We start from the raw sequence: 10,868 nt of genomic DNA on the forward strand, positions 1-10,868 counted from the left end.
ATGTTTGTGAATGATTTGGTCTCAGAGCCAAAACTTAAAAATAAATAAGTTAACTTAGCTAACTTAAAGACTAATGAATGCTATGGAAAAGAAAATATATAAGAAACTGTTAGTCTATATTTTGAAGATCCCTATGAGGAAAATTAAGATTAAACCGGCAGCAAGTTCAACTAACTACATTTTGACAGCACGCTCCAGAGCGATATTGCATTATTTGACTGACTTCAGTGACTTTAAAGGTAGACTCAGCAATATTACTTTACCACAGGAAGTTGTATGACTTCAGAAATGTTTCACCTCCACCCAAGCAACATTTTTCCCTCATTAGCAGTTCCACAGACACATGAGCAAGGCAGTGCAACATTATAGCCTCTATATTATTATAAATGTGTTACCCCCTGTTTGTGATTCCTTGTGTGTTTTATGTGTAATTCTTCATATATGTATACTCTTCTAAGACTCGATGTTGGAAAGCAATAAAAAGGCCACATTAACCCCTTGCTTTTTTGGCACATTGAACTGCCTTCCTATTTTCTGTGGTTCTCAAATCTCTTCCATATAAGGGAGCAGAAGTGGATGTCACTCTGGCTCAATGCTGAAAAACATTTAGTGACTGTAAACAAAGTGGGGAATTGGTGTGTCAGCAAGCTTAGCATAATTCTGGCGTCTTAACCCAACTGAAACAGCACACACACAATTAAGACTAACAGCTGCGTTATCATGATTGCTGTGTCCATCTGTGTTTCGGAGCACACTTATGATTTAATACTTCCGCACTTTGTTGGAGATAGAATCAAGTTCCCTGGAAAAACAATAAAAGGGTTATGTATGTAATGGGATTCAGTCGTCTTTGGTCACATCAGATCAGTAGAATAGTCAGCTAATAACACCAAATAACCAAAACAAAAAAATTGCATTGTTCTTCAGTAGCAAAGAGCAGAGAATGTTTACATACACAAACCATTTTTTTATATAATAAAAAAACACCATCCAGGAGGGCACTTTGTAAATGGCAAAGGGGCAGGTGCTGTTGATTCCAGAAGGTGAAAACTTTCAAATGGTCTAAATACTTTAACAAGCCACTGTACAGTGCATGTACAGTGCTTACCCTCCATAAATAATGGGACAGTGAAGCTTCTTTTGGCTCTATAAGAGTTTGGATTTGAAATCAAACAATTACTATGAGGTTAAAGTAGAGATTCTCAGCTTTTATTTGACAACACTGGGTAGGAGAGGAGGGTGGGGTGTGGTGTGGTGTGGTGTGATAATTTAAATTACCTAGAAATATATAAAGAATCCCTGTGAAGAGCCACATTTTAAGTTTAAAGAGCTGTGTGAGGCTCATAAGCCATGTACTGAGCACCACTTCTATAGGGCTTGTTAGACAGGCGGGGACAGTGTATCTGTGCAGTCTCAAGTTGGATTGAAGTGCAATTCTGAGGTGCATGGCGTGAAAACATGGTGTTGACAACATGACAGCTATTGAAATCCTCAATGAAACGTCTTCTGAATTCTCTTTGAATAATCACCACATAACACAACAATTGATTGAACATTTTTGTGCAATCAAAAGATCTCTCAAATACCATAATGATTTATATCCTACCACAGTCTACACATCGTGGCATATGGGGCTTTTCCTGATTCAGGCATATGTGTCAAGAAAACATTCATGAAAAGTGCCTGCCGCAATGAAGACACTTGCTGCTTCATGCAGCCTGTGAGAAGTACAGAGGACGAGCTCATTGTAATGCATGGAATGAGGCATGGTATCAAACACACTTCCTCATTCCATTCCATGCATTACAATGAGCCTGTCCTCTGATTCTACTTCCACCAGCCTCCACTGCACCGCAGACAGACTAAAGATGTTCTTCGGGTTGAGTGCAGGTGGGTCGAAGGGAGCAGAGGGCCACATCGCAAACTATTTCACAATCACTAACTACCACAGCTTCACCAACTTTAACTACCTCACACTTGATAACTAGCCCACTATAACAACCACACACTCATTTACTAGGCCACTATAACACAGAGCTGACCATGAGCTCAGCCCTGGGTTACGTAGGTCCAAAGGTTTTTTTTCCACCCAACCCAAGCCCCCTGTCAACTTACCAATGCCAGTTAGCTCTTGCTCTAACTCTCTCAGCTCCATTACCCAGAAAAGTTTACTGCTTTCCCAATTGGGTGTCCATTCAACCTAAAGTCAGGAAATTCAATAAAGTAAATTAGGTGAAGGATAAATGTACAAACCCCATGAATAAGGTGTTCATTCATACTGTAGCGAACAGCGGGGTAAAGTAGCTTGTCTTAAGCGGGTATCGAACTCGCAACCTTCCGCTTACAAACCGGCCGCGCTAGCCACAACACCAAGAAAGTTAACTCCCTTGGCGGAGCTGCTAACGGGCCTTACCCAGGGTCGTTACACTATCCCCTCCGTTCGGGAGAGCGTGCCCTCACGCTTCACTATACGAGTCTCTCACGTGGACACGCCTCTCCGATGGCCTCACGGATGGCATCCCACTGCTGACACCAATGTAGCGAACGGCGGGGTAGAGTAGCTTGCCTTAAGCGGGTATCGCCTTAAGCGAGAGGTTGCGAGTTCGATACCCGCTTAAGGCAAGCTACTCTACCCCGCCGTTTGCTACAATACTATTCAGACACAAATATGAAGAACGGTCAATCAAACCAAATACACATGAAAAGATTAATTTTAAATGTCAAAATACATCTATGAAACATGATGTAATAGTACAACAATATAACAGTATGAATATGTAATGTCTGGACTTGGAACAGACTATTGGGCCAAGCAGCACTGCCCCAAGTGAAAATAAATAAATACTTGTTTTAATAAGTAACTATTATATTTCTAGTATACTTGAGTTTAAATATACTAAAGTATATTAATTGATATTAAAATGACCCATCTTAAATTGTACTAATGTTGTATTTAATAAACGAAAATTGTAAATGATGTAGGTTTTAAGCATATTAAGTATACTTGAAATATGTTAAATTGACCCCTCTTAATTCATATTTAAGTATACTTATAATAATATTATCTGAGATGTACTTTCAACACACTTAAAATGTAATCTTAGTCATATTCAAGACGACTGTCAAATAGTTTGAAGTATATTATAATCAAATAATAATATTATAAATGGCATACTTTATCTTGATCTTAATTATGGTCCTAATTCTTTACATTTACGGTTATCAACTTAATACACATAACTGAGGGATAGCAGGAATAAAAGTATGCAAAACGGAAGGATAGACAGTAAACACATAATCCAAAGTTAGCATTGAATCCAATAAATAACCAAACTGTAAACGTTGTTGTTAACAAAAACTTACATTTGAGATCGGAATGCTGGGTAATATGTAAATTGTTAAATACCGAAATATATAACGGTTTTACAGTTTATATGTTATTTACCAGAAATCGTCAAAACGGGTTTGACCTGCCTATGAGTTGAAATAATCCCTCCCCCCCCCCCCCCAAAAAAAAAAAATCATTATCCATTATAGGTTCCCTATGCAGTCCAGATAGGGCACTGTGAGCTAGTTGGCCCCAGTAAAATGCTAGCAACATTGCTAGCAACAATACAGTCCATTATATGCAGTCCTGCAGTCTTTCATCAGGGTAATTAGTATAATAAAAGAATGGCAAACCCTTAAAAACACAAATAATACATAACGATGATGACATTATTATTTCCAGAGATAAGTTAAATATAATTTGTGGTCCCGCTATTCATATTTATTATTTCTAAATGCTTAAACAAGTTTAACGTAGGCGCTTTTATTTTGAAGAAATCCTAATTTACATACACCCAAGGTAGGTGGGCGGAGTCGTTCACGGAACACAGATTCATTTTTTATCCAGACATTCTACACCAAAAAACCACTGTGACAAAACCAGTAACACAGAAGGACGTGGCTAATGGGTATGCAACTTTCCTCAATGTTATGTGGGTAGTTAGTCTGACGAATAACAATAACTAGCTAGACTGTTCTGCCTCAACTAGTGGGATTATTTAGCTATCGTACCTAGCCCCCTAGTACTAGCCGAAGTCGACTAGCTACAGGCTTTTGTATATTATCTGAGACAACAAATTAAAATCAACAACGGACGATAGGATGACTCATCTGATTTGACAGATAATTGTCAATCGAATGACAAAATGGCAGAATCTCCTTTCAAAATCAGATTCTAACTCCTTTCAACAGATTCCTTATATTCGCGAATGCAAACACGTCAATGGCAACGGGTTTTTTAGATTAGAGCACAATTAATTAGAGGCATATCCGCCTCTGCTCCCTATGTTTCTTTTTTTTTTTTTAATTATTATTATTTTTTAAACTGCATATTTCTAAAATGTACTTGCCCTCGCGCGCTACGGGATATACCGGGGTACACAGATATCAACAAAGACTGGATTGATCAACGTTTTATGGCTGCCGGGACCAATGATATACACGTCTACGGTCTGGACGGGTGGGCAGCGTGCCTCAACGGGAGGGATAGCCTACAAATGCCAGATACAAAAGCTTGCAACTGTACTGTAGAAATGTAGCCAGCCCAGGTTAGGTTAGTCAGATCGTGTGTTATGTTTAGTAATTTTTTTTCCTACTACAGGGACATTGTTAACTGTGTGAAGTTAGCTACTTGCGTTAAAATGGGGACATTGATGTGATAGTACAGCCTGCGAGTTGACATTCAATTAGCTTATACTGTCCCTCTTTACACATGGATCCCCCAGTCCCTCTCTCCTCACTGCCTCTTTTGGTTCCACCTCTGCGACTGATGTCAGCATTTATGTGGCAGGTAGCACACCAGAGATGGTTAAAGCACTATGGAACTAGAAGAGTTTGTGTCACTGATAACACGTCCAAGAAATTCTAAGTGACAGAGGTCATTATTTCTTTTGGCATTGAGGGCAAGGATAAGTAAGATAATGTATATTAGTGCCCACTGTCCAAGGATGGGTGTTTTATAATCACCCATCTTACCACTGAAGTTAAGACTCATCTGGCAGGTTATTGTTCCTTTAGGTAGATCATGTTACTTGAGTTTGTATATGTAATCATTTCAAAGGTTTTACAGTATTTGTGACATGTTTGTTTCTCTTTCAGATTAGCCATCAGCTGTTGCATGGTGAGCATCTAGAGGACCTTCAGACCATTCAGGTTCACCTTGACGAAATCACAAAATTCCCATCTCTCACAGGTGAGTAATACAAAGAAGGTTAGTTTGAAAATGTGACAACAATACAGCTGTTTGGTGCTATGTATAGTGATGGACATTGTAACTTAATTAACTTAATGCACTCACTGCAATATAAGTCGCTTTGGATAAAAGTGTCAGCTAAATATATATATTGAGCGCCACCCCAACATTGCGCTCATCCAATCAGAGGGGTATATGCATTGCGTCATTAAAAGCGTACCTTTAGCCTATGTTAATTCCAATAGGCCTCCGTATTCTGACCAAGCGTATTATACACCACATTATACACCACATACAAAGACATTTTCGGTCCTTATCACAATTATTTAGCAACTTGCAGCAGACACATTTTCCATCATTTATGCTAGCAGCCTCACTGCACAACGCCTCAGTTGATCCTTGGAAGTGGTGTTCAGTAGGGGGTCCTCCTCCCTCTGGTCTAAGAGACCCCAAGGCAGTGGATGAGGCTCTGCTTTGCAGAGGATCCCATCTTTCGGATGAGACGTTAAACCGTCGTCCTGACTCCCGAGTCATCAAAGAACCCATGGCACTTATAGCAAGAGTAGGCGTGTTCACGCGGTGTCCTGGCTAAATTCACAATCTGGCCCTCATACTATCATTGGCACCTAATCATCCCCTGCTTTAATTTGGCTTCTCTCCCCTGCAACTCTTCCCCAGGCTGGTTCTGCAAATGAGAATATGTGCTCAGTAAACTTACCCGGTGAAATAGAGGTGAAAATCAAATAAACAATTATAATGGAAGCTTATCCTTTCACTCGTGTTCTTTCTCTCTCTCTCTCTTTCTTTCTCTTTCTTTCTCTCTCTCAGGAGGTTTTCCCTGTAGGATATGGCTCTGATTTTGACAGCTTTGCAGACACTGTATCTTATAATTCCTTTTTAGACTAGAGGAGCTGCTACCAGTCCCAGACTTAACAGGTAGAAACCAAACTTAGGCAATGTTCATATCAATGCTGTCTCACTGGACTCAATTTGGACTCCATTGTTTGTTGCTATAGTCTCAGATTTTAGACATGCATGTAGATTTCAGTGAGAGGGATGAGAAAAATAAGTCTCGGGTCCTCTGTGTAACGTTTTTAGGGCATTGTTGTTGTTCTCTAAATGTGTTGTTCTTCCTGTAGACTGTGTCCTGGCTGAGTGCTGCCTCCCCTGACCTGGATGATTGTATACAGTTGTTCCCTCACACAGAAGGTTTGCAGTTTCTGCTTCAGAACCACAAATGCTGTGGATAGTTAGAAAAAAGTGGTAAGCTTCTTATCACAGTATCTATTACATATTGCTGTAAGGGTCAAAAGCTCAATGGACAATACACTAAGTCCTATGTATAAGATGGGCAATCCTCTTTCCACTTTTGTATTTGACACATTTTGATTTCAAATTGTGTGTCTCCTTCAACCATGTAATTGTCTGCAGGTTCCTCTTCGGTAGAAGACTGTACTTCGCTGTCACCTCCTCCCTCAGTAGCGGTGTCTAATGTCTACCACTATGACTACAAAATACATAACTTTTCTGACTGGGATATGCCATCACATGTGAGCAGGGAGATGAAGACCTTATCAGACAACAAAGGCTGTCAACAGATGGAATCAGGAGCTTGTTTTGCTGAAAATGAGAACAATAGAGAAGACAACACAGAATACAGCATTGGGAACGATGAGGATGACTGTGCAGGAGGAGAAGTGGCAAGAAAGAATATGGAAGAGGAGAATCAAGAATTTATGGCAAGGGTTTTTACAGATCCTCTGGACCCGAGAAGTCATGGGACTCATACAGGCCAGTGTTATACCGTAGAACCAGACCAGACAGCTAACTCAGAAATGGTCACCTCCAGCGGGGCTAAAAAACCCTCAATATTTTTCCCCCGACTTGCACTTAAAAGTAGAGGGGATCATGGGGTCAGTTCTACCAAGAGACTGAGACAAAGCCCAGCAGAGAAGACGGCTCAGACCGCCAGGGGCTGTGACACGCCTCTGCTGGAGTCATCAGAAAAAATGTAAGTTTGTGTGCAAATTGTGAATGTGAATTAGCTTAGTAAGACATTCAACATCAACACCATGCATTTATATTGTGTTAGTAATGCTCCTATTGCGCATTTTTATATAATACTGTTTGGTATCTCAGTCAACCTAACTAGATCCCTACCCACAGGACTGGTGCTGCAGAATCAAGACCTTTTCCTGTGGCCCACGACACAGAAGAGGGTAACAAGGGTCAGACTTAAAACTTACTCAACTCAATGATAGGGACCCCAAGGACTTTGTTGTAGTGGAAAAACGGAATTATCACATTTAAAGCAGAAAGAGGTTCTTTGTCATACTTACATTTTTGGGCTGATCCTGCAATAAATTACATTATTTGATTGGTGATACTCAGAAGGAAGTTGCTAGCAGATTGTCATCATCGGCTCTTTAAAATCCACAACCGTTTATTAGCAACAGACATTAGTTGTCAGTGGTAGGATTAGGTAGCGAGAGGTTGAATGATATTTCAAGCAATGGGACACGAGCAGCCGGATGCACTCATCATTGATCAACTCATTAGATTTAGGTGATCCCAGAACTGTCCCCGGCACAGTTTTGAATTGTCCTGGACATCATTTTTAGCTACAGATACGGGTGCTTACTAACTGCCGTAGGCTAAAAATATGGTTTTGATGAAGCAAACTAGCCTACTGTGCGCCTAGTAGAATCCACAGTTCTTGAGTCCCACGGTACAGCTGTGAAGTTACCCATGTTAAGTCCCTTTCAATCGCCTGTTTTAAGTTTTGGATACTTGCCTGTAACCGTAGCCACTTCCTACTTTTGACTGTCACCAGAACTCTAGGAAGCCGTCAACATTGAGTTAGGGATGTCCAACTTTGATTCTCCATCTGATTCCGTACGCATCTCAATGTGCAAGCAGCGATGCAATACAGGCACGCTTCCTTGTCATTTCGAGCTAATGCATTTGTACAAAGCTGCAAAAAAAAAAAAGATCCACTAAATCTGAAAAGGTGTACCCAAGTCAACCCCCTCATAACTGACCTGACATGCCGACAACTTAAAATTCAAAGCATTGTAACCAAACTCAATGGGCATGGATTTTAGATTTGTATCGGTAAATGGTTACACCCCTGTAAGCGAATGCCATTATGTTGTCTTGTTACTTACTGCCAATGCTTTATTCTTCACAGGATCAACCTCAGGGGAGTCCTCCCAGTTGTCAACCTGCACCCAAATTCTACCTGTTGGCATATCACCATTGTCTGGGACCCTTTCCAAAAAATCGGCTATTCCATGTCGTGTAGCCCACAAGTGCCCCCAGTGTGGTAGGTGTTTCGTCTACCCATCTCAATTGGCACAACACAAGCGAATTCACACTGGAGAGTGCCCCTATAAATGCACCCAATGTGGAAAGACTTTTAGGAATTCAACTGGCCTTTCAAAACACCATCAAAAGCTCTGTCGGAATGCTACCTTTGATTGTCCCCAGTGTGGGAAGAGTTTTGCGTCTCTTCGTGAGCGTTTCAAACACCTATCCACTCACAAATCCCTCAGCTGTTCATCATGTGGCAAGGTTTGCCAGACGACTTCGGATTTACGAAAGCACCAGCAAACACATAGTGTGACAGCTTCGTTCCACTGCTCCCTCTGTGGAAAGGGGTTTAAGTTTCTGACAAGCCTGAATAGGCACAATAGGACCCATTCTGTTGAGGGGGGCTATGCTTGCTCCAAGTGTGGGGAAAGATTTGGATCTCTAAGTGAACGGCTTGAACATAAGCGGATGCACAGGGCTCAGCTTAAATGTACGGAGTGTGGACGGAGTTGCAGTTCCCTGACGGAACTAAAGAGTCACCAACAAACGCACTCTCAGGAGCCTCTCTTCAAATGTCGACACTGTGAGGAGAAATTCTTTGGTTCGGTTGAACTAAAGATCCACCAAAAAACCCACACAGTGGAGAAACCCCACCAGTGTGATGCGTGTGGCAAGTGCTTTAGTGCTCTAGCCACCCTTTTGCTCCACCAACGGACGCACACTGGGGAGAAACCTTATGTTTGCCCTCACTGCAATAAGCAGCACATATCCAAAAGTCAACTGACGTCACATATGCGTAAACACACTGGGGAGCAACCTTATGGTTGCTCTTACTGTGGGAAGCGGTTCTCTCAGTTGGCAAATCTTACAGTGCACACAAGGATACACACAGGAGAGAGACCCCACATCTGCTCTCAGTGCAAAAAAGGTTTTCGCTCAGTCGGGGACCTTCAGAAGCATGAGCGCTCTCACACCAAGGAGAAGCCTTACAGATGTTCTGTTTGTGGGAAGGCCTTCACTGTGTCCAGTCACTTGACTGTTCACATGCGAAGTCACACTGGCGAGCGCCCCTACACCTGCTCTGAGTGTGGAAAGACTTTTGCACAGAGCTCTGTATTAAACAAACATCAGCTCACCCACACAGGAGAGCGGCCTTACCCATGCTCTCACTGCACTAAAAGTTACACCCGCCTCACACACTTGAAGAGACACTTACAAATGCATACCTGAGGAAATCCATGTTTGTTTGTTTTCTGTTAAAGGCCCAGGTGCAGCTTGTTCTGATATTGTGATGCCCTACTCACAGTTATGTATTAGCTAACTCTGTATATCACCAATGTATGACTCCTGAGGAAATGTCTGTAGTCAAATGCGTCCTCAGTGGCAGGTTAATCCGGCATAGCAAAATGGTTGGACTATAAGTGTCATTTTGAAACTCTAGAAAGGATAAATGGGGATTATTGTGTTGGGGATTATCCATTGTTTTGTGAATGTGAACATGCTCTTTCTCCTGTATGAAACATGCTATGTCAATACTGAAAAGTTCTATATGTATCTTTTCTAGATGTTTCTTTCAGTGCTCAAGGATTAAAAAGTGATCAAACACTCATATTTGCCTTGGTTTTCAAAAATACTATTTGTCTCTGGAATTAATGTACTTAAGCCTGCAGTAAGTAGAATAGCCTAACGTTCATATTGACGTTTGGATGGTTTTCTTCTTTTGGCTATATGCTCCAGAAGTTTGGATTTGAATTCAAACAATGAAGTACGAAAAAAATTTGGTTAATTGCTACCAAACAAGCTGATTTGCAGATAAATTGAGTGCTTACATCTGGTTAGTTAATCCAGGAGACAGAATTCCACAACATAAGCACTCAGATAATCTAAGTTAAAATACTTTGAAATAAAATGCCAAAGACTAGAGCTGATGGTTTCTTCAGAGACTTTTATTACAAGTAACAAAGCCGAGGTGGTTCGTGAAACATCCTATTGTTTGTCCCTCAGCACACCATATTTATACAGTTTCCAATCTTTATCAGATTTAGTTTCCATCCCTCATATGTAAATCATTCACACTTTCTGGCTCTTAGCCACCAATATCATTCACCCAGTTCCTATACCTCGTCACAGTTTGGTTTCCCCTCCCATTTCTAAAGACAGTTATCGGGTTGTAACAATATTGGTGGTGAGCCCAACGTGATTATCGAAAGAATATTACATCACCCCTGGTACTTCTTAGTACTGTTCCTGCCCTTATCCTCTGGGTACCCCTTGGCTCTGCCCCTTTCATGCACCAACTTCTAGGTACCTTTTCGTA

The 10,868-nt window shown here is 41.1% G+C and overlaps 1 protein-coding gene across 3 annotated transcripts; it reads left to right on the top strand.

Moving 5' to 3' along the window:
- Positions 1–3,901: 3,901 nt before the first annotated feature.
- On the top strand, positions 3,902–10,154 carry LOC310820683 (uncharacterized protein). Of its 3 annotated transcripts, XM_083692436.1 has the most exons (7): positions 3,902–3,956; positions 5,146–5,239; positions 6,068–6,175; positions 6,379–6,502; positions 6,671–7,250; positions 7,406–7,467; positions 8,430–10,154. In XM_083692436.1, exons 5-7 carry the CDS (start codon positions 6,778–6,780, stop codon positions 9,779–9,781), a joined length of 1,887 nt encoding a protein of 628 aa, XP_083548562.1. In that variant the 5' UTR covers positions 3,902–3,956; positions 5,146–5,239; positions 6,068–6,175; positions 6,379–6,502; positions 6,671–6,777; the 3' UTR covers positions 9,782–10,154. The 3 variants fall into 3 exon arrangements, with proteins under 3 accessions (XP_083548562.1, XP_083548561.1, XP_083548563.1); XM_083692435.1 differs by lacking the exon at positions 6,068–6,175; XM_083692437.1 differs by lacking the exon at positions 6,068–6,175 and having other exon boundaries at positions 7,406–7,458.
- The last annotated feature ends 714 nt before the right edge of the window (positions 10,155–10,868 follow it).

This window comes from Argentina silus, assembly GCF_951799395.1.
Source record: "Argentina silus genome assembly, chromosome: 20".
Classification (NCBI taxonomy): domain Eukaryota; kingdom Metazoa; phylum Chordata; class Actinopteri; order Argentiniformes; family Argentinidae; genus Argentina; species Argentina silus.

Excerpts from the sequence above, each read along its gene's own strand:
- LOC310820683 (XM_083692436.1), top strand. The coding sequence starts at position 6,778 with ATGCCATCACATGTGAGCAGGGAGATGAAGACCTTATCAGACAACAAA. Across the intron at positions 7,251-7,405 it reads CTGGAGTCATCAGAAAAAAT|GACTGGTGCTGCAGAATCAA; the intron begins GTAAGTTTGTGT and ends CCCTACCCACAG. Across the intron at positions 7,468-8,429 it reads CACAGAAGAGGGTAACAAGG|GATCAACCTCAGGGGAGTCC; the intron begins GTCAGACTTAAA and ends TATTCTTCACAG.